This window comes from Panthera uncia, chromosome B1 (genome assembly GCF_023721935.1).
Source record: "Panthera uncia isolate 11264 chromosome B1, Puncia_PCG_1.0, whole genome shotgun sequence".
In the NCBI taxonomy this organism is placed as follows: Eukaryota; Metazoa; Chordata; class Mammalia; order Carnivora; family Felidae; genus Panthera; species Panthera uncia.
In genome coordinates this window covers 172,479,213-172,503,489 of record NC_064811.1, presented here as the reverse complement: position 1 = coordinate 172,503,489, position 24,277 = coordinate 172,479,213, and the positions used below count along the sequence as shown (strand labels likewise).

The 24,277-nt window shown below is 35.1% G+C and overlaps 1 protein-coding gene across 5 annotated transcripts in view; it reads left to right on the top strand.

Annotated features, from left to right (window-relative positions):
- WRN (WRN RecQ like helicase) overlaps positions 1 to 24,277 on the top strand; it is a 153,962-nt gene that overhangs the window by 60,161 nt on the left and 69,524 nt on the right. For all 5 annotated transcript variants that reach the window (XM_049631648.1, XM_049631645.1, XM_049631647.1 and 2 more), the window contains 9 exons: positions 489 to 912; positions 3,829 to 3,909; positions 6,758 to 6,890; positions 8,466 to 8,541; positions 9,996 to 10,063; positions 10,352 to 10,460; positions 11,009 to 11,077; positions 15,732 to 15,814; positions 19,441 to 19,547. In XM_049631648.1, coding sequence (XP_049487605.1) covers positions 489 to 912; positions 3,829 to 3,909; positions 6,758 to 6,890; positions 8,466 to 8,541; positions 9,996 to 10,063; positions 10,352 to 10,460; positions 11,009 to 11,077; positions 15,732 to 15,814; positions 19,441 to 19,547 — 1,150 coding nt within the window. The remainder of the gene's footprint in view (positions 1 to 488; positions 913 to 3,828; positions 3,910 to 6,757; positions 6,891 to 8,465; positions 8,542 to 9,995; positions 10,064 to 10,351; positions 10,461 to 11,008; positions 11,078 to 15,731; positions 15,815 to 19,440; positions 19,548 to 24,277) is intronic.

Genomic DNA, 24,277 nt, shown 5'->3' with positions numbered 1-24,277 from the left:
TTTTTAAGATTTTTCCTCCAAACTTTTTTGGTTGTTTTGACTATAGTTAATCAGAACTTTTTTTATAAAAAAGGAAATTTGCTGAGTCTTTCAGCATGTTCAACTTAAAACAAATTTTTTTTTTTGGTGGTCATGTATCATCGATTTGACTTATATTTAAATTAATTGCCACAAAAAGTGTAACTGGCATAAATAATTAGTTTGGGACTAAACGCTACTGACACTAGTAAGCCTACAAGCCAACAAGCATATTAGCATATATGCTTAGTACGTGTACAAGTTAAATACAGAAGTGTCTTACAGTACTAGAGAGTAACCCACAGCCATAAGCATATAGTGGTTATTAGGGAATGAAGAATAATTTTAATCCAATTTGTCTTTTAAGTGAAGGTCAGGCTAGAAAGCTTGTACTTACTAAAAAGCATTATGACTTGTGTTCATAGTTATTACAGTTAAAGTTGAATTACCCTTTCTTAATTTTTTTTTAGGATTTCTACACTATTAAATGATATTTCAGAAAATCTGTATTCATTAAGGAAGACGATATTTGGTTCAACTGAGACTGAACTGAGGCCCAGTGCTAATTTTCACTTATCACCGTTGGAAAATCCAACTGCTGATGGAGTACAACAGAAACAAATTAGAGAACATGAAAGTTTTACTAAAGTTAAAGATGAGACGTGGGACACAGCACTTGATTTAATTAAACATGATGAGGAAAATGTACTTGGAAATGAAGTAAAACAAAGAGAAGATGGGCTTGAAGATGTATTAGAAGAAGACAATAAGTTGAGAGAGAACACAGAAAGAATTTGTTTGCACTCGTTAGATATTACAGAATATGAACTACAGATTTTGGAGCAGCAGGCTCAGGAAAAAGTTCTTAGTGATGTTACTTGCAAATCTCCTGAGGTACTAAAAAAAAAGAGAAAACAATTTTCATTCACTACTAGGGGTTCGCTGATGTTTTTCTGTAAAAGGGCAGATAGTGAACATTTTAGGCTTTGCCGACCACACGGTTCCTGTTATAACTGTTCAGTTCTGCCAATTTAATGTGGGAGCAACTATAGACAAATGTAAACAAATGAGCTTGTTTGCATTCAAGTAAAAATTTACTAACAAAAACAAAAAGTGGGCTGAATTTGACACGTGAGCTCTAGTTTGCTGCTTTGACTGAGTCTAATAAGCAGCAACTTACGGTCTTACAATGAAAAGATTTTAAAGTGTCAGTACACATTCATTGTACTTTGCTATTTTAGCATTTCTCCTGATTTTTATATAATAGATAACTCTGGGTTTTTTTTGTTTTTTGTGTTTTTTTTTTTTTTTTTTTTTTTTTTTTGTGGAATTCCTATATACCTACTAGTGTTTACTCTTCCAAATTTGCTTTGGAAGTAGTTTTATTTCCTCATACAGATTTTCTTTACTTGCTGTCGTAAGAGGGTTTCTAACAAACTGATATTTTTGCCTGACACTACCCTTTCCTGGCATCCAGAGAGTCTTGACCTGTTTTTTTCTTAATAGATTGTTAAACTTCTATATTCTCTGTCAATTTAATGTTTAGATTTCTTATTATGTTCTGATTTTATTAGTTTAATTTGTGAGGTAATGTTTTTCTCCTGGCTAAGTTAAGGATATTTTTTGAAATAATGAGGTTGTATTAGAAAAATCTTTGTGTTTCTTTTATTGTAAAGACAAACCATAAAAACAGACATCATATAGCCTATACTTTTGTCTCATTTGTTTTTCCTTAGTTTAGAAAATTACCTATGATGTCCATATTTGGTAGAATTTTATACATTTTATTTTGCAGTAATGAAGTTTTACGTTTTTATTTTTTATTTATTTTTATTTATTTATTTATTTTAACGTTTATTTATTTTTGAGACAGAGAGAGACAGAGCAGGAACGGGGGAGGGTCAGAGAGAGAGGGAGACACAGAATCTGAAACAGGCTCCAGGCTCTGAGCAGTCAGCACAGAGCCCAACGCGGGTCTCGAACTCACATACCGCGAGATTGTGACCTGAGCCGAAGTCGGACGCTTAACCGACTGAGCCACCCAGGTGCCCCAAGTTTTACGTTTTTAAAATTAAATTTGAAAGTCATATAATAAGGTTATTTCCCTTTTCAGTTTTCTAATGGCAATCAAAATCTTAGTATTTGAGAAATTCTTTGTTTGGTAACTATATTAGTAATCACTTCTACCTACATATTAATGTGTTTTATTTTAAAATGATTTTCAAGGGGCACCTGGGTGGCTCAGTTGGTTAAGTGTTCAACTCTTGATTTCAGCACAGGTTGTGATCTCATGGTTGTGAGATCAAACCTGGCGTGAGACTCTGCGCTGGGCATGGAGTCTGCTTAAGATTCTCTCTCTTCCTCTCCCTCTGTCCCTGCCCTTTTCATGTGCACGCACGTGCTTGCTGTCTCTCTCAAAAAAAAAAAAAAAAAAAAAAAATTAAAAAAGTAAAAAAAGATTTTCAAGCTATTCTCACCCCAACCACTTGTAAAACATATTCCCCTTTTAGGAAATATATTTTGCTAATGGCTACATCAACCTTTAACCTTTTGGAAATTTCTTATTAGGTATACATTTTAAGATGATAGGTTTCATAAAATGATATAGAATGATCAAAATTTAATGATCTCACTGCCATCTTTTACCCCAATTATTGCCATTCTTATTGTGTAATAACCATTAGCAATTTTTTTCTTTATTCATTAAAGACCCTATTTAAAAGGGTAAAATAGGGGCGCCTGGATGGCGCAGTCGGTTGAGTGTCCGACTTCAGCCAGGTCACGATCTCGCGGTCCGTGAGTTCGAGCCCCGCGTCAGGCTCTGGGCTGATGGCTCGGAGCCTGGAGCCTGTTTCCGATTCTGTGTCTCCCTCTCTCTCTGCCCCTCCCCCGTTCATGCTCTGTCTCTCTCTGTCCCAAAAATAAGTAAAAAACGTTGAAAAAAAAATTTTTTAAAGGGTAAAATAATAGTAAAAGAATTTTTTTCTCTTTCTATAAAACTTACTTTAAAATCCTTTTTGAAGGCTTAATTTTTGCAGGTTAATTATGGCTAGACTTCCTTTTCCTACTTTCAATTTAAAGATTGGACTTTTTTTGGGTCCTACCTTTTTTTTGTGCAGGTTCCCATGCTGTTGGACCCTTGCTTCCTGGGGATTGCCAAATTGTAAAGTTTCCTCATATCTGAACCTTTGCAATATCTGAATAAATAACATATCTGATACTGTTTTTCAAATATGTAGGTACTGTTTGTAAAAGTGATCAATCTAAAGGTATTATTACAGTCATAGCAGCTTTTTTGTGAGCTCCTAAAATCAGTAGATATAAAAGAACGCCTGTTGTTCCTGGAATAGAATAGAATAGAATGGAATGGAATGGAATGGAATATAATAGAATTTTTCAACATTGTAAGGTTCTTGTACTCAAGTCGGGAAACACAGTTTGATATTGTTTAACCATTGTCGAACTTGTCACTTTGTACTCACTTTTAGCTTGTGGGGGGTTTTATTTCAAGTCAGTCTGTCTGTCTTGTCTATCTTTCCAGTTATATTTCCTTCATTCTCCTTTTCTTTGGTTCTTTGTTTCTTTGCATCTATTTATTCCTCCCTCTTTCTCTTCTTCCTTACCACCCTCTCTCCTTTTCTATCTGTGTGTCATATAAACATATAAATATGTATTATAAATTTATCTACTGGAGAAGAAGAGAAAGTTGTCTAAAGATATCTCATGTATAGTAACTTTATTTTGTAGAAAACAGGATATTGAGTCAATTACATTGGAAAATTAATGTTTGAAATACTATTTTTTTTAAAGGATTTATTTCCCAAGGATAATGAAGAGGATCTATCTTATGTAATTGAAAGTGATGAAGATTTAGAACTAGAGATGATTAAGGTATGTTTGAAATTATGGAAATTTGCTTCCAGTTCCTTAAAAAGGGAATTTAATTAAGTAAAATATTACCTAATTCTAAATGTCCTCCCATAGTGTGATTACTGTCAATTACATAATCATTAGATTTTGTTTTTGTTGTTTTTTTTTTAATTTTTTTTAACATTTATTTATTTATTATTGAGAGACAGAGAGATAGCGTGAGCGGGGAAGGGGCAGAGAGAGAGGGAGACACAGAATCGGAAGCAGGTTCCAGGCTCTGAGCTGTCAGCACAGAGCCTGATGCGGGGCTCGAACTCACGGATCACAAGATCATGACCTGAGCTGAAGTCAGACATGTAACCGACTGAGCCACCCAGGCACCCCTAGATTTTGTTTTCCATTTCATATTTCTTTACATCTTTATAATGTTTTAGTAGTACGCTAATTTTTACATATTAGAAAACATATTTCTCCCAGGTCACTTCTTTTAAATCTTTTCCTGGAAAATGGGTAGCAGTTTCGCCCTCTGCTATTGAAATGGGTTTCTTTTTCTTCCCATCTATATGTATCCCCTTTGATTTGGAAGTTCTGTTGTTATACATTCAGTATTGTTCTTCACTTGCTTTGAAAAAGTCTTATTTACTATGGATATAGTTATTATATATAATTTTGTAATGTTTTAAGTTGTTTCATCTACTCCTATCTTATTATCACAGTTGAAAATACTATTTTATAAGTCTGTTTTCCATCACTTCACCCAACCTCCAGTTTCTTTGTCAGGAATGAACTAGGGATGGACAAGAAGAAAGCAAAGCTTAAATTTATCCAAATTAATTGAAAATGAAGAAAAACACACAAGTTCATCATAATGTGTACCTTTTATTCCTCATCTTTAGGTTGATGTGATTTTTTTTCTTTTTAATGAAATGAGTTTAGGGTCCTGATTCTTTAGTTTTGAGCCAGAGTAGTGGGTAGTGACTGGGAATGTGGATTCTGAATTAATTAATTAGTTAATTTAATTTTTTTTGGATTCTGAATTTAGATGTGGGTTCGAATCCCAGCTTCTCCATTTATTTGCTGTGTGACTTTGGGCAAGTTTCTTAGTCTTTTTGGTACTCAGTTAACAGCTGTAACTATTATTTAAGGTGTCATTTGTGAAGAGCTTAGTACAGAGCCTGACATTTCTTAAGTGTTTAATAAATATTAGCTAATAGCAATAATAGAATGTAAATACTAAATCGTACTCCTTTATTGATTAACCATTTCTCTGTAGAATGCTGTTCAAGTAGTGCATTTGGAGGACACTTGCAGACTTCCACAATCTTACATTGTATATTGAACCTCTTAGAAGGCAATCTGGATGCACATATGAGAGGACTTTATTTTCAGAATGCTTTTCTAAGCGTATTTGTTGACTTGAATGAAGAATCGGGAACAGAATCACTCTTTCTTTTCCAGGCCTGAAATGAATACACTTTTAAAAAAGCTATTAAACGGGGCGCCTGGGTGGTTCAGTCGGTTAAGCGGCCGACTTTGGCTCAGGTTATGATCTCGCGGTCCGTGAGTTCGAGCCCCGCATCGGGCTCTGTGCTGACAGCTCAGAGCCTGGAGCCTGTTTCGGATTCTGTGTCTCCCTCTCTCTGACCCTACCCCGTTCATGCTCTGTCTCTCTCTGTCTCAAAAATAAGTGAACGTTAAAAAAAAAAAATTAAAAAAAAGCTATTAAAGTGAAATATATTAAGTGGACGGTTTAATAAAAAGAGAAAATGAGAACTGTGGTTTAACAATTCTTCCTGTCACTTCTCAGTAAAAAACAAACAAACAAACAAAAAACAAAAAAAACCCATATAGATGAAACAATTTTGAGATATCCTACATTCTTTAAATAGATAATCTACATTTAGGGGAGAAAATCCAATATTGTCAAGCCAAAATAAAGCATAGCTTTATTTCACATTTGTAATATTCCTTTCCTAAAATTATTACAATATTTTATTGTTGTTTTCACAGTTCACATAAACACATTCACATAATTCACAAAAAATACATTTATTATTTGTTTATTGTTTAAATGTTATGCTGACACATGATATGGAGAAACTCATAAAATAATAGTCAAACCTGCATTTACCTCTTGGCAATTGAAAACATTGAAATATGATAAAGGAAAAAAAAGTTTAAAGTTTTTTTTAAACTTCATTTATTTATTTTGAGAGAGAGAGAGGGAGAGAGAATCCCAAGTATGAAACCTGGGATCCCACAAACCGTGAGATCATGACCAGGGCGGAAATCAAGAGTTGTTTGCTTAACCAACTGAGCCACCCAGGCGCCCCAAGAAGAAAAGTTAAAAAAAAAAAATTTTTTTTAATGTTTATTTATTTTTGAGACAGAGACAGAGCATGAATGGGGGAGGGTCAGAGAGAGGGAGACACAGGATCTGAAGCGGGCTCCAGGCTCTGAGCTGTCAGCACAGAGCCTGGAGTGGGGCTCAAACTCCCGGACCGTGAGATCATGACCTGAGCCAAAGTTGGACGCTTAATGGACTGAGCCACCAGGCGCCCCCAAGAAGAAAAGTTTTAAATTCAAATTTTATTCAAATTTTGGTAACTTTCCCCATAGGCAGTTCATTATATGCTATTAATGAACCCTGTTTATGCTGGAAGTATTCCATCTTTGGCCTTGTGCCTTACAAACCACTCTTGAGTACATATTTAAACCAGAGCACACATGTTCTTTTGTGAGAGTGGTTGCACATCTGTTAGCTTTGAACAAAATTGTAGGTTCTGTTAATAATACTCCTTTTGTGTTTGGTGAAAAAGATACGACACTGTCAATGGTTTTGCTTCTAAGGTTTCTTTTAAACTTCCAGTCTTTAGAAAATCTAAATAGTGGCACGGCAGATTCAATTCATTCAAAAGGCACAAAAATGGACAGAAATCTGGATGTTCCTTTTGAAGATGATGAAGATGAGTTTGAAACTATTGAAGAAGGAGATGATGAAGGTATGCGCTGTAATATGTTTGCAGTGACTCACCTCTGGTACCTACCGCTGACTCTAATTTAGGGTCCAGTTTTTAAACACTTTGGAGCCAAGGATTTTGTGGCATATAATTAATAAGGTCCTAAAAACTTGTTATTAAGTCCCTTAGTGCTTTGGTCTTTATAAAGCATAATTCTTACTTTTAACAAAAGTGTCATAATAGAAATGTTGTGTTATTTGGCGCATATGGTGATGTGATGTGATGTGATGTGTGTGTTATTTGGCGCACATTGTAATATATATATATATATTATATATTATTCAAGAAATATATTTTATATTCAAGAAATTAATAGGATATCATTAATAAGAATCCTTAATTACTTATATTAAACATTATCGTTGAAGACGTAGATATAGTTTCTGTTATTCAGGAATTTATTACTTAAAGCAAGTGGCACAATGTCAGACTGCAAAACAGACTAATTTTCATACTGTGTATGCCAACTATCATAAGGAATCCATGAAATGACCTCTTGTTATTCAAGCGTTAAGTAGCAGAATTCATTATGGCAAACCATGGGGTCTTCTCGTGAAGTAGAACACTCTCTAGAGTTAGATTCATCAATGTTATAATGTAGGAAAATTAACATAAATATTGTAGGTGGAAAGTATATGAAGATGGTAAAGAAAGTGTTGTTCTGTTTGTTTTCTTGTATTAAATCAAGGCATAGTATCTTCAAATCAATTTAGTTCTCTATTTGGAATTGTTAAAGCTGAGAAGTATAATAATAAGTTTTCATTTGTTTATAGGTAAATGGTCTTGATACTTAGCTCTTGGCCATTCATGAACTGTTCAACCTGAATAGAAAATAAAAATCAGTTGAGTAAAAGTTAATGTAACTCCATTGTGCTAGGCAGTTAAAATTTTGGCCAAAGATTTGGTGGAGTGGTAACTAAAATAAGATTTAATTTTATCTCTGGATTTTATTTGTGACCATTTAATTTCTGATTACTATTGAAGGTTGGTTGTATTATGACATTTGCATTGGTATATTGCTTGCCGTGGCTGGGTCTGCATGTTAGGTTTTAGAACTGTAGCAAATTCCAAAACATTGTTTTCTTATAGTGTTGGCAAAATGTGAACCACTTTGTAGTAGAACAACACAGTTCTAATCCTTGGTATTAGGTAATAATCAAAGTGTGTAACTGGAGTCATGACTAGTATTCAGAGGGCCAAATTAGTTGGATTTAAAAGACAGGAAACAGTAATCTTTGTTATTTATCACTGTATTCTTTAAAAAAAGAACATTTTTTGAGAGAGAGAGAGAGAGAGAGAGCGAGCGCACAGGGGAGGGGTAGAGAGTGAGGAAGAAACACAGAATCCAAAACAGGCTCCAGGCTGTGTCAGCACAGAGCCTGATGCATGGCTCAAACTCAACTGTGAGATCATGACCTGAGCCAAAGTCAGACGCCTAACTGACCGAGCCACACACGCACCCCTCACCAAATTCTTTAAAAGAAGCCAATGAAATAAAAATTTTTATTCCCTATCACTTGTATTTTAACGTAAATGCCATTTTACTTTTATTTTAAGACCCTTCATTACCAGGACCTAATGAAATGCAAATTAATTTCCTCAAGAAGTACTTTGGCCATTCAAGTTTTAAACCGTGAGTATAATCTCTCCTAATTAAATTGCATATTCATAATTTTTTACACAAAGGAAAAATGGCAAATAGTCCATCCGTATAATAGTAATAGCACAACTTCACTGTAGTTTATATATTCCACACTGTATTTCCTGTGATTACAAAGTTATTTTAAAATAATATTTATATAAAATTCATATCTGCGAATTGTTTTTGTAAGAGAGGAAAATGGTTTTCTTTACCCTAGAGAGTTCTGTGTAGAAACTAGTTTAAATACATCAATAAATTAATCTAACTTAACACTGACTTGTTTTTCATTAAATAAATATCTGTGTGTCTGTTTTGTACAGCTTACTGTCCAAAGCATGCTCATATAATAGAAATTCATAAGACAACAGTTGGAAGAACAGTGATAATCTTACCAGTTTTAATGTATTCAAATGTATTTATGTCTAAGGGGCACATTTATAAGTATTAAAAGGAGATGAATAAAAATGAGATGAAGAACAAGTAAATTAATAAGAATGTAAAAATCTAGACTGGAATTTCCTATTCTGGGAATTTAAAATTTAACCCATGGAGACATTTCTTTCCCTTTTTCTTTGATCTTAAATGTTTTTTTTATTAAACTATGTCCTACATACAGAAGAGTGCACATGAATGTACAGATGAATGAATTTTCACAAACTAGGCACCCTGTGTAACCAGCACTCACATAAGAAAAAATAGGTCATTATCAGCACATCAGAAGATCACCTTGCCTATTGATTTTTCCCTCAGTATTTTATTTAAAAAGTTTCAAAGATAGTGTAAAGTTGAAAGAATTTTTTTTACTATGAATACCTGTATATTCAACATTTTACTATCCTTGCTTTATCATGTATTCATCTGTCACCTCTCTATCCATTCCTTAATCTATCCAATTTTAAAAATGCATTTCAAGGTAAATTGTGGACACCATTACACATCTCCTTAAGTACTTCAGCGTATAAATCATTATAGCTATATATTTATGATTTATTTCTTTGATGTAAAATTTACATACGAGGAGATGGTCAAACCAGCCTAAGCCTTTGGTCAAATACGGAACATTAAAGTCATTCCAGAAAGTTCCCTCATTTCCCTTCTCAGGCAGTCCTTGCCCCTGGAGCATTTCTTTTATTTATTTTAAATCAATGATGATTCTATTGGATTTCTGGTATGAAACTTAGAATTTATTTTATAGTTTTGATATATGTAATGAAATTTAATGCATATACCAAGTGAAACTCGTAACTGTGAAATCAGCTTGAATGGGAGCTTGATCACATGGGACTCTTTGTTTTAAAGTTCCAGGATTTATACATTTTTTGTATTGAAACTCAAAAATGTAGAACAAATTCTGTTGGAGGTAGCGAAAAAATTAAACAGGTTTCAACTTGTCCTTGGGTTTTTTGTTAGTAAAACAAAATAGCCTTTTGCTTTTTACCCTGCAGGGTTCAGTGGAAGGTGATTCATTCTGTACTGGAAGAAAGAAGAGATAATGTTGTTGTGATGGCAACTGGTAAGCTGTACTCAAGCAATAATGTAGTCCTCTAAAATATAAAACTTAAAGGTTTTCAAGGGTGTAATCTTTCACTGTACTCTCAAAATATAAATACAAATGCAAATGATTTAAAATTCAGAAGAGAGGGATCTGAGATTAGATGCTCACGTTTATGCACGAATTAGCTGTTAGGAGGATAAGAGGATAAAATGTTAGTTGTTCATCTCAGCCAACTATGTTGTAAGAAGAAATCAAAGTACCAAGTCTTTATTTTTATTTCTATCAGTGTATTATTTTTATTTCCAGGATATGGAAAGAGTTTGTGCTTCCAGTTCCCACCTGTGTATTTAGGCAAGATTGGCCTTGTCATCTCTCCTCTTATTTCTTTGATGGAAGACCAAGTGCTCCAGCTTCAGTCAGTAATGTTTTCTTTTTCTTCCATGAAGGAAACATGTAATCTATCCTGTATGTTAAAATCTAGTTCCCAGTAACACATTTCTGTGAGTGTTGCTCTATCTTTATTAGTGATACATGACCCTTTGGTGGAAGGACTTACCTTCTTTCTTGAGTTCTCTAAAATCCAAGACTACCAGATGACCCCAGTAAAAATTTGTGTAACGGCAAACTCTAAGCCAGTTTACATCCATATCTCAAAAGTCTTTTCTCTTTTGGTTACCCTTACTCTTTAGCTTGATATGAAGTGTATACATGGAAGTATAATTTTAAGTGACAGAAACATTTTAAACCTCTTTAACTTGAGCTTACAATCTTTTTGAAAAACCTGCCTTAACAACTTGCTTTCTCATATGGCCTTCGAAGGAATTTGTTTATTAAATCAGTGAGTTATAAAAAGAATGAAGATTGCAAAGAGGATTGTTCATCATTGTTTCTTTATTCCTTAAGAATTAAGTTGATATTTGTAGTGTGTACATGACTCCAGAATATTTGTTTTTCTTCTTATAGAATGTCCAACATTCCAGCTTGTTTTCTGGGATCAGCACAGTCAAAAAACGTTCTAGAGGATATTAAATTGTGAGTAACTTACATGATTTCTGATTAGGTGGTTGTGTCTATGATATGTGAGAGAACTTTGTACACAAAAGATTTTTATTTAATTCATGGACAAAATGTTCCTGATTAAAAAATGTATTTTGTTTTTTATAGCACATTTACAGAACTGATAATTAAAAAAATTTTTAAGACTTAAAAGAAATCTATTATTTTTAGTTCTTGGACTGTGAATTTAGCATTGTAGTCTTAGAATTGTAAAATTTTGGTTTTGAAAGTAGAAGTAGGAGAGTATGTATCTAGTTTTGTCTCATTTTTACAGACGAAGTTGAGGCCCAGAGCGAGTAATTTGCCTGAAGTCACTCAACGAATTCATGGCTGAGCATGGACTGGATTCTAAATCTCTTGCCCCACCAGTCCTATCATAGCATAATTTCTAACAAGGATAAAATCTCACATACACACAAAAATATGGGGTGCCTGGGTGGCTCAGTCGGTTGGGCGTCCGACTTCGGCTCAGGTCACGATCTCACGGTCTGTGAGTTCGAGCCCCGCATCGGGCTCTGTGCTGACAGCTCAGAGCCTGGAGCCCGTTTCGGATTCTGTGTCTCCCTCTCTCTCTGCCCCTCCCTGCTCATGCTCTGTCTCTCTCTGTCTCAAAAATAAATAAAAACATTTAAAAAAAAAATATGTGTGTGTATGTATATTAACAATGTATATATCTTATTAATATACACACATATACACATGTATTTACTGAGTTTTGATAAATGCATACAAATGTATAACCCAAACCCCCATCAAGATATAGAATGTTACTGTCACTCCAGAAAGTTCCTTCACGTCTCTTCCTATTCCATCTGTTGTTCTATCTCCATTCTAAAACGAACCACTAATTTTTTTCTACCATACTTTTGTCTGTTCTAGAACTTCATATAAATGGATTCATACAATAAAAACTTTTGTGTAAGATTTCTTTCATTCAGCAAAATGTTTTGAGAATCCTTCCTGTTGTTGCACGTATCCATAATTTTTTTGGTATATCAGAATGAAACGTCATCGTATGAAAAGACCACAGTTTGTTTTTTCATTTCCTCAGCAGTAGATGCCTAAGCTGTTTGTAGTTCAGGGCTACTACTAATAAAGCTTCTGTGAACATTCCTATAAAATCTTTTTTAGAACGTACATTTTTTTTCTTTTAAACATTTTAAATTACCTTTATTGAGGTATAATTGCAATACAATAATTTTTACATACTTAAAATGTGTAATTTGGTGAGTTTGACATATAAATACTGACAAAACCATCACTGCAATCCAGATGCTGACCCTTTATCCATCATCCTCAGTGTTTACTTACACCCTTTGTAATGCATTCCTTTCACTTATTCCTACCTTGTCTACCCCACTCACCAGGTAACTGCTGATCTACTGTCTGCCACTCTAGATTAGCTTATGTCTTCTAAAATTGCACATGAGCAGAACTAGTCATACAATATGTGCTCTTGTTTTGTCTGGTTTAAATCACACAGCATAATTACTTTGAGATTCATCTATGCTGTTACATGTATCAATAGTTCGTTCCTGTTTTATTGCTAACTAGATTACGTCATAAGGGTATTGTCATAATTTGTTTCATCTGTTCAACTGTTGATAGACATGGCATTGTTTCCAGTTTGGGGCTGTTACAGATAAAGCTGCTCTGAACATTTGTATGCAAGTCTTTGTATGGACATATGTTTTCATTTATGTGTTTACTGGTATGTGTTCATATGTGTTGATTGGTATAAACCAAGGAGTGGAATCACTGGATCATGTCGTGAATATATATTTAACTTTTTTTTCTGATTGAGATAAATTTACATAATAGTCATCATTTTAACCATTTTATACAGTTCAGTGGCTTTTAGTACATCACAATGTTTTACAACCATCTAACTGTCTAATTCCAGAACATTTTCATCACTCCGAAACAACCTCAGTGTCCATTACGCAGTCACTCCCCAGTGTCCCCATCTCCCTCCCCCTTCAACCCCAACACCCTTTCAAACCACTAATCTACTTTCTGTTTCTATGATTTGCCTACTCTGGACATTTCATATAAATGGATTCCTACAGTATGTGGCCTTTTGTGTCTGGCTTCTTTCACTTAGCATTAGTTGTCAGTATTTTATTTCTTTTTATGGATGAATAATATTCCATTGTACAGACACAACATGCTTTGTTTAACCATTCATTAATGGTGGACATTTAGGTTGTTTCCACTTCTGGCTGTTATGAATAATTGTACTACAAACATTTGTGTGTAAGTTTTTATTTGAAGATTGTTTTCATGCTTTTGTGTATATGCCTATTAGTGGAATTGCTGGGTCATAGGTAATTCTATGTTGACTTTTTAAGAAACTGCCAGACTTTGTTGAGAGTGATTTGTACCATTTTATATTCCCACTAGCAAGGTCTGAGAGTTCTAATCCCTCCTCCTCTCTGCCATTGCTTGGTATGGCCAGTCTTGATTTTAACCATTCTAATAAGATCTCAATGTGTTTTTAATTTGCATTTCTTTAATGACTACTGAATTTGAACATCTTTTCATGTCCTTTTTGGCCATCTGTAGATCTTCTTTTAGAAAGCATCTATTCACATCTTTTGCCCATTCTTTATCGTTGTTTTTCCCTTACTGAGTTTTGGTAATCATTTATATATTCTGAATACAAATTTTTTATTTGGTATATGCTTTGCCAACATTTCTAGTTTGTGACTTCTCTTGTCATTCTCTGAACTGTTCTTTTGAAGAGGAGCAGTTTTTCATTTTGAAGTCCAGCCTGTCAATTTGTTCTTTTATGGATTTTGCTTTTGGTGTGGAATCTAAGAAGCCTTTGCCTAACTCAGGATCATGGAGACTTTCTTTTATATTTTCTCCTAAAAGTGTTACAGTTTTAAGTTTTACATTTAGGTCTATAACCCATTTAATGTAAATTTTGTGTATCGTACCAGTTACTGATTACAACTTATTTTCTCTTAAGGATATCCAATTGGTTCCAGCTCTCTTTGTGGAAGATACTATCCTTTCTCTATTGAATTGCCTTTGTACCTTTGTCAAAAACAAAATGACTACATACATGTGGGTCTTTTGCTACAGTCTTTGTTCCATCAATCTGTTTGCCTATCTGGATTGGTGTCTTCATTACTGTAGCTTTGTAATAAGCCTTGAAATCAGGTAGTATAAGTCTTCTGATTTTGTTCTTTTATTTCAAAGTTTTTTGTCTTTTCTAGGTCCTTTGTATTTCCTTAAGTATTTCAGTATATGTGCTGCCAAAGTGAACATTCCATAAGTATTTCAAAATTACCTTTTCAACTCAAATGCCAGTGGAATTTGATTGGATTTACCTTCAATGTAGATTTGTGTTGAATTAGTTGTCTTTATAATTATCATTACTACATTACATTTAAGAAACTGAGGCACACTGAAGTTAAAATCACTTAGCTTGTAAGAAGTAGAATTGGGATTCAAACCTTGGGCAGGCTGACATCAGAACTTGTTATTTATACTGTTTTCCTATGTTAATTAGAATATTGAATTAATTTCATGAGATTAAAAGCATATCTATTTTGTTCCTAATTGTTTTGTTCCTAATTCCTAATAAAAGCACTATGCCTAACACACAGTAGATGAAATGTTTTAAAGTCTTTTTATATAGGAAATTAAGTTTTCGTTCTATTTAACTTTATGTCTTCACTTAGTAGAATGAAAAGGAGACTCTATATATTTTAAATGCCCTAGACCTAAACTTTATTACAAACATTGTTTAGTTAGGATTCTGTCTGCCCAGAATAGAAAAAAGTCAAGCTAGCTTAAGCAAATAATGAATTTTATATTAAGGATATAGGAATGTCTCATGGGTCACACTGAACACGAATTAGCCAGCCGTTAGGAAGAGACTTTGAATTGGGTATCAAAAATACAATAAGGCTTTTTTTTTTATCCATGGCCTCTCTGTGTCTCCTCAATTCTTCTGTCGGAGGAGATAAGCATTTTCTGCTTTTCTAGTCATAAGATAGAGAAGACTGCCCTGCAGCTCCTTTTTTTCACAAATTACAGGTCTTGTCATTTGCAGAGACTGGTTGTTCTTGGTTGGAACTCCAAATTCTAGGACAGAGACCAGTTGATGTGACATTGATACAGTGCTGAACCCTGGCCCAAGAAGATATATTTAGGCAAGAGAGCAAAATACGTAGGAGAAACTTGGGCACTATGGATTTAATCATGGGGAGGGAGTCGGTGGTAGGATAATGGGTTGTAATTCTCCAAGAAGGAGGATGGTATGTGGGTGGATTGCCAACACATAGAAGGTTTACCACAGGCTTAACTGTTTAACTCAAACACTATAGTTTTGGGGCTAAACTGCTGGAAATCAGGACCTGGCTTCTAATGTCACCTTAATGCTGAGGACTTCCTGAGTACTCTTTGCCACTGTTTATTTTGATGTGTTGAAGTAGAATCAGAGAACTAATACATGTGGATATACACACACTTGTAATGTTCATTTAGTTTTGAGTGATATAATGTAGTATTTAAAAATTTATCAGGTATTATGGTTTTAAGTTGTAATTCATTGGATGATTGTTTTCTTTATTGTAGTATATTTCCTTTTCTATTTCTTTTTTTGTTTATTTTTCAGAGGCAAATATCAAATTGTGTATATAACTCCAGAATTCTGTTCAGGTAACTTGAGCCTACTCCAGCAACTTGAGGCTAATATTGGTAAGTGGTATGATAGGATCTTTTTATAAGTGCTTATTTAATGGAGTTATCCTCTAAAGTTAAATATATGAATGGATATTGGATTTCACTTCTGTTAAAGTTTATTTCAAACATTATTTCCTCCAGGAAATCTCTGACTTTGCAACTTGGTGTCTTCCCTGTCTTATTCTAAGTACCTAAAATTCCTCTGCCATAGAAATTAGGCTCCTGTATTATAATTGCCTGTTTATAGATCACTTTTCTTCTGCTAGACTATAAACATTTTGGGGGCAAAAATGCCCTAGTGCAGTGCCTGGCACACAGTAGGAATTTAAATGTATTATTAAATAAATGTTGATTTTTAGATTCTGTGAAATTATAATTTCCTTTTTTTCATATTCTGAATCTGAATTAAATCAACATAGTTGTTCTCCACTCTTGTTCATGAGAATCACTTTTCAAACTTGAGAACAATGTAGTATCCTCCAAACCTGAAAATTCTGATTCAACATGCCTGTGGTGGGACCCTGGCCCCTGTGGTTTTTCATGAGTGATTCTGATTTGTAGTCAAGGTTGAAAACCACAGTAACTTTGATTATTTGCCACCAGCGAGTGTGATTTTAAAAAGTTAGATAGTAAGTCAGAGCTTATTTCCTAGAAAATGTAAATACAGAATTAGTCAACAGCTGGTGCCCTATTTTTTTTTTTTTTTTTTTTTTGGTACTTTAAAAATTTTTGTCTGCTTTTTTTCCTTCTTGCTGGCTAGAATAAGCTATCCAAGAATTGCAATCATAGCGTAGCTCATCGTGCAAACATTCAGCTCAACTAACCAGTCTTAGTTTTCTAATATTATTTGGTCTCACTGAATAATTATATATTAAAATAATTCTGGGTAGGTAAATTTTCAACATTGCAACATCTCATTTAATGGTTGGTTAGTAGCATATACTTCTAGGAATGCATTTAATAATTTTTGTAACAACTTAATGAAAACAAATTTGTGTCTTTTTAGTATGTATTAAATACCAACAAAAGAATGAGGGCAGAAGTTAACATTTGATTAAATACGTTATCAAAGATATTATCAGTATCGTATCCCTTATTGGCATATTTTTGCCTTTCATGGAAGACAAATTTGGTGTGTCCTCTATTCAGTTGTGTGGAACTCTTAAGGATATTTCACTTCAGATTAAGCCTAAATACCCTAGGTGTAGGAATTTTATTGTTTTCCACCAAAAGCTGGATCTGTGTTCATGGGGAGCTGCATATGTTTTGTTCCATTTCAATATTTGCTTTGTTTCTGTGATGGAGTTAATTAGTTATTAGCTTAAAAATTTGCTTAGATCCTTTGACAACTAGTTCTGATTCTCTATTTTTATTTTTTTGTAATGGATTAAATTATGAACACTGCAGTCATTAGAGCAGAATACTCTGCATAGGATGGATGAAAATGCTCGTTTTGGTTGACTCTCAGTGTTGAACAAAGGGGCATAAATTCTTTTTGAAAGATTTTTCTTTGGCTTTTGTTTGCAGGAAATTGTGAAATGCTTGCAAAAGTGAATCTGCTCAGAATTCTGTTTGTACAGTAGTCTGACATTTAGCTAATCAGATTTATGCTTTTTATGTTACATTATTTAAGTAGTATGCATGTGTAACAGAAGCAGCAAACATAATGTTATATGGAGACTCCTTAAAACCAAACACACTTGTAATTGTCTTTTGACTTTAGAAATAAGGCTTGAGTGACAGATAAGCCAAAATGAAATATGTATAGGACTTGGGCAGACACTTGGACTTGCAAATTTAAAGTAAAAATCGTTGGGGCGCCTGGATGGCTCAGTCAGTCAAGTGTCTGACTCTTGGTTTTGGCTCAGGTCATGATCTCATGGGCTGTGAGTTTGAGCCCCACATCGTGCTCAGCACTGCTGGTGTGGAGCCTGCTTGGGATTCTGTCTCCCTCTCTGTGACCCTCTCCCACTCTCTCTCTCTCTCAAAAATAAATAAATAAACATTAAAAAATATAAAGTTAAAGTTAGCAAAAGCTTGGTAAAACTGATGGTAAGGGACAAAGTTCAGCTCCATGAAGAGATATTTAGTCAAACCTATAATTTTTTTTTTTCAAACCTATAATTTTAAGGAAGGTTTTAAAAGAGGAGCCATCATGTTTATTTTAACCTATTTCATTTAAAATCTGGGTCATTTAGTTTCTAAAGCCCAAATTAGTGGTAACATTGAATTTTTCCCAGTTACACAGTAGCAGCCAGAGAATTTTGATACTAATCAACCTGTATTCATATTTAGTAGGTTTACCGTTTTGCTTTCTCTTTCATCTCTGTTGTTATTTGGTAATCTCACTGAATTATAATTGTTTATTTGCTGGTCTGTCTCCTCGGGTAGAATCGTGAGCTTCTCAAGGTTACAGAGTACATTTTATTGATCTTTTCCTAGGAGAGTGTTTGGATCAGAGTGGGCATTTAGTAACTGTAATAGTTTAGTGTTTTGTTTTGTTTTTTTAATTCGGCTTTTATGCCAGGCCCTGTCTTAGCATTTTAAGTGAATGATCTAATTTAATCTTCAGAGTAAGTAAAAAATGTTAAGTACTATTATTTTCTACCTTTTATTTGTGGGAAATTGACCATCGGAAACTTAAGTAACTTGTTTAAGTTAATACAAATGTTAGTGCTGGAGCCAGGTTCTGCATCCAGGTAGTCTGACTCTAGAACACATATTTGTAACTGCCCTCCTAATGGCAGAAAATGATTAATACTCAAATAAGTATCAAGTGGTGATCATCTCCACTGAAGGACAAAATTATTTTTGTCTTAAGTATTAATTTGGTAATGGAAGGCGAAAGCACTACTGTCATTACTTTGAAATATCTAAAGACATTTTAATGGATGGTTATACAATAAAGCCTGTTCTGAAATGTATTAGTACACAGTGTTGATTCTGTTTCAATGTGGGTGTGTGGTGGGGGGCAGAGTGGAGGGGTTGCTAGGGAAGGAAAGAACGAATTACGTCCCTTTTTACCTGCATGGTACATACTGAGATTTAGTTCTTACCATCTTACAATAGAAAATGTGGATGTCATCCTGTCTTCCAATATTGGCATTTCAGAGGAACTCTCTGCAGTATGATATGTGATCAGTCATGGACGATGATGTGCTTCATCTCAGTAGGAATGTGCTCTTTCTGTCTCTTTTGATAGCTAATCGATAAGATAAAATTGAAAGTATTACCAGAGAGAGAGAAAAAAAAGCAGCTCTTCTTTTTTAAGACAGTATCATTGCAAGTGGTTCATGAGTGATAGTTTTGAGGACAAAGTAATAGTAAGTAATTCATTTCTTTGAGGAATAATGATGAAAGCTGAAATCTAATAAATAATGTTGTTTGAATCAATGTTTCCTTCTTTTATCCATGTGCCTTTATCCATGTTTCTCCCATCCTCTGTTTCATAATGATTTTTGGTGTTACCTGATGTTGTTTATGCTTATATTTTTATATGAACCAAATACTTTGATTTGAGTTATTTATTTTCCTTTCTGTGATATTTATATATTTGAAGTAAAGGTGATAATTGATTTAGATGAATTTATTGCTTCTTTTTAAACTTTATTTTCCCCATTTTTATATTTTTCACTTTATAGGTATTACACTTATTGCTGTGGATGAGGCTCACTGTATTTCTGAATGGGGACATGATTTCAGGAATTCATTCAGGACTTTGGGCTCCCTAAAGAAAGCACTCCCCACGGTAAACTTGCCAAGTGCGGTGTCTTGAAATGACGTTCTTAACAAAGGAGAGTCCAGGATTGGGGAATTGTTATTTGGCTGAGGGCTTCTCTATGAAGGGCAAATGGATGGTGTAAGCAGAGGAAAGATTTAAAAAAATTCTGACTTTGACTTTCTTCTAAGGTTGGCATATAATTTATTGAGGTATACCACAAAGCAGAGATTGGTATACTTTTACTGAAAGAACCAGGTAATAAATATTTTAGGCTTTATGGGCCATGTATGGTCTTTGTCCATATTTTTCTTTGTTTTTTTTTTTTACAACCCTTTAAAAATGTAAAAACTGGGTCACCTGAGTGTCTCAGTAGGTTAAGTGTTTGACTTTTGCTCAGGTCATGATCTCTCAGTTCGTGAGTTCGAGCCCTGCACTGTCATTGCAGAGCCTGCTTGGAATTCTCTCTCTCTCTCTCTCTCTCTCTCTCTCTCTCTCTGTCCCTCCTACCCCCTCTCTCAAAACAAATAAATAAAGTTTAAACAGATGTAAAAATTATTTTCTTGTGGGCCATAATAAGGCTATGGGCCATATTTGACCTGTAGAACATAGACACTACTTAAAAAAAATTTTTTTTTAACATGTATTCATTTTTAAGAGATAGAGAGCATGAGTGGGGGAGGGCAGAGAGTGAGGGAGCCACAGAACCTGAAGCAGGTTCCAGGCTCTGAGCTGTCAGCACAGAGCCCAATGCTGGGCTTGAACCCACGAACTGTGAGATCATGAGCTGAGCTGAAGTCAGACGCTTAACCAACTGAGTCACCCAGGTGCCCCGACAGACACTACTTGAGAACATGTTTAGGTCTCCCATGCTGTCTCAATGAGGTGTTATGCAATGTCCTTTTCCTCTAGGATGCTGTGAAAGCATGGTTATCTTTTCTTGCATCATATTGAAAACCTGGAAAATGAACTAAAGAGGTTTTAATAAAGTTTTAGTATTAGAACTCCACTTCTTCCCTAATTATAAAGAGCAAATTTCTAAATAAGTACATGAATGGTATGTTTTATATGAATGGCTTGAAAACTGAAAGTAATGGCAACAGTTTATTTTTTATATTAAAGAATTATGGATTCACAGGCAGTTGTAAAAAAAATGTACAATGAGGGTCTGTGTACCTTTCACACAATGTCCCCAATGGTAACATCTTGCATAACTGTAGTACAATGTCGAAACTAGTCAGTCTCCACAGTTTATACTTATTTCACTGGTTTTATAAGTACGTGTGTGTGCGTGTGTGTATTGTTCTGTACAATTTTATCCCATATGTAGATTTGTAAAACTATCCCGGCAATCAAGACACACAACTGCTCCATTAACACAAGCCTCCTGAAGCTGTTCTTTTCCAGCCATCCCCCCCCATCCTCCCCCAACCCTAACTTCTGGTGACCACTCATCTGGTCTCCATCTTTATAATTTTATTTTGAGAATGTTCTATAAATGGAATCGTACAGTCTGTCACCTATTTGAATTGTCTTTTTCCACTCAGCATAATTCCCTTGAGATCTACCCAAGTTGGTGTGTAAATCAAAAGTTCCGTTTTATTGCTGCATAGTATTCTATTGTGTGGCTGTACCACAGTTAGTTTAACCATTTGCCTGTTGAAGAGCTTTTGTGTTGTTTCCAGTTTTTGCCTTTTACGAATAGTGCTGCTGTGACATTTGTGTACAACCCAGAAGTCCTTCATTTGGCAAGTGTGTAAACAAACTGTGACCATAAGTTTTTATTTCTTTAGGGCAGATGCCCAGGAATGCAGTTGCTGGTCCTATAGTAAGTGCATGTGTAGGTTTTTTTTTTTTTTTTTTAATGTTTATTTATTTTTGAGAGAGAGAGCACGAGCAGAGGAGGTGCAGGGAGAGAGGGAGTCACAGAATCCAAAGCAGGCTCCAGGCTCTGAGCTGTCAGCACAGAGCTGGACACATGGCTCGAACTCACGGACCGCAAGATCATGACCTGAGCAGAAGTTGGGCACTCAACCAACTGAGCCACCCAGGTGCCCCATATGTAGTTTTTTTAAGGAACTGCCAAACTGTTTTCCAGAGTGGCTTTACCATTTTACATTCCTGCCAGCAGTGTTTGAGTGACTCAGTTTCTCTCCATCCTTGCCAGCATTTGGTGTTAGCCATTTTTTTTTAATGTTCATTTATTTTTGAGAGAGAGAGAGAGGGAGAGAGAGAGGGATGGAGTGTTGGAGTGAAATGGAGGAGAGCAGAGAGAGAGGGAGACACAGAATCTGAAGCAGCCTCCAGGCTCCAGGCTCCAAGCTGTCAGCCCAGAGCCCAATGCAGGGCTCAAACTCATGAACCATGAGATCATGACCTGAGCCGAAGTTGGACGCTTAACTGACTGAGCCACCCAGTTGCCTCTGTGTTAGCCATTAAATACAGTTTTTTAAAAAATCTCATTTTAGAGAGAGAGAGCATGAGCAGGAGAGAGAGGCTGAGGGGGGGAGAGAGAGAGAATCTTAAGCAGGCACATAACCAGTACAGAGTCCCACCTGGATCTTGATCCCATGACCCTGGGATCATGACCTGAGCTGAAAGCAAGAGTCAGACACTCAACTGGCTGAGCCACCCAGGCACCCCATATATGGTTAGCCATTTTGATAAGTGTGGAGGATTAGCCTGTTGTGTTTTTAATTTGCATTTCTTTAATGGCTGATGATGACATCTTATATACTAATTGCCTCTTTTGTGAAATGCCTGATTTAATTGGATTTATCTATTTATTTATTTATGTATTTATTTTTACTATTGAAAGTGTTTTATTGTAGATAGGTATGAATCCTTGGTCAGATACATGGTTTGTAAATATTTTATTCCAATTTGTAGCTGTTTTTTCATTTTCTTCAAAGTGTTTTTCACATGGCAAACATTTTTAGTTGTGATAAAGTCCAGTTCATCAGTTTTTTCTTGTATTGTGCTCTCCACCTAACCCTAGATCCTGAAGATTTCAAGTCCATGATGCATTTTGAGTTATATTTTGTGTAATGTGTGAGGTTTAGATTGAGGTTCATTTTTTTGCCTGTAGATGTCTATCTAGTTGCTTGAAACCAGTTGTTGAAATGTCTGTCTGTCCCTCTTCTATTGAGCAGCTTCTGACACTTTGTTAAAAATCATTTGGGTATATTTGGATGAATCTATTTCTGGGTTCTCTAGTCTACTGTATTAATTTTGAATGAATAAACAAGGTCGACTTATGTTTAGGTTTGCCACATAGTAGTGAAGCTATCACATATGTTGTCAGAGTCCAAGATTTAACAGTTGTGTGACTAAACTTAGAAAAACAGAGATTGTAAAAAAAAAAAAAAAAAAGAAAGAAAGAAAGAAAGAAAGAAAGAAAGAAAGAAAAACCGAGATTGTTTGTTATTCTTTTGGTAGAGTGTAGTTTATTTCCATTGCATATTAATTATGCTTCTAGGTAGCAAAATTTTTTTTTATGTTTATTTTTGAGAGACAGAATGAGCAGGGGAGGAGCAGAGAGAGAGGGAGACAAGAATCTGAAGCAGGCTCAAGGTTCTGAGCTGTTAGCACAGAGCCCAACATGGGGCTCAAATTCATGAACTGTGAGATCATGACCTGAGCTGAAGTTGTACACTTAATCAACTGAAGCACTCAGGCGCCCCTAGGTAGCAAAATTGAGAGCTTCTTTTTTGTTAGCTCTTCTCATAAAAATTTGGTTAGAACAGACATTAAAATAAAATAAAATAAAGTAAAAACAAGAAAAAAACTTGAATGTACCAGTTACAAGTATATACTGAGAGAGAATCAAACTAGACTGAATTGAGCTCCAACTATGGGACTGGCCCTGGGGTCAATGCTTTCGTCTTGGTTAAGCCTCACAACAAGCCAGCAAGATTATTATCTTGATTACCTTCTTGAAACAGTTTTTCACCTGTCACCAAGTTAGCAGATTCTCCTGGTTCTCTTCCTTCCTTCCTGTCTCTTCATACTCTGCTTGTTTCATCTAAGCTTCCTGCACTTTTAACATTGGCCTGCCTGAAACCTTAGTCCTTGGACTTAATTCTCCTCCTTATTTGCACTTACCCACCTAGGTCATTTGATCTAACATACGGCTTTAAATACCATCTATATGTTGACAACTCCCAAATTTATATCCCCCGACTCAGTTAATACCAGCAAGGTGTGAGTGATCCAGTTTCTTTGCCTCCTTGCTAGCATTTGGTATTATCACTATTTTTTATTTTAACCATTTTATAAAATACACACACACACACACTTATTTAAATGTAACTGCCTACTCAACATCTCTCTACTTAGATACTTAATGACATTTCAAACTTACTCTTGAGAGAGAGAGGTAGAGAGCAAGCATGGGCAGAGAAAGAGAGGGAGACAGAATCCCAAGCAGGCTTCATACTGTCAGCACAGAGCCTGTTGTGGGACTCGAACTCACCAACTGTGAGACTGTGACCTAAGCTGAAACTAAGAGGCAGATATATGACCGACTGACCCACCCATGCACCCCTCCCCCATGTCATTTAATAGCAGCCTATCCTTCTGGTGCTCAGGCCAAAAATTTTCAACTCTTCGAGGTTCCTGGGTGGCTCAGTCAGTTAAGCGTCCAACTCTTGATTTCTGCTCAGGTCATGATCCATGGTTCCTGAGATAGAGCCCTGAATTGGGCTTCTCACTGGCAGTGCAGAGCCTGCTTGGAATTCTCTTCCTCTTTTCCCTCTCTC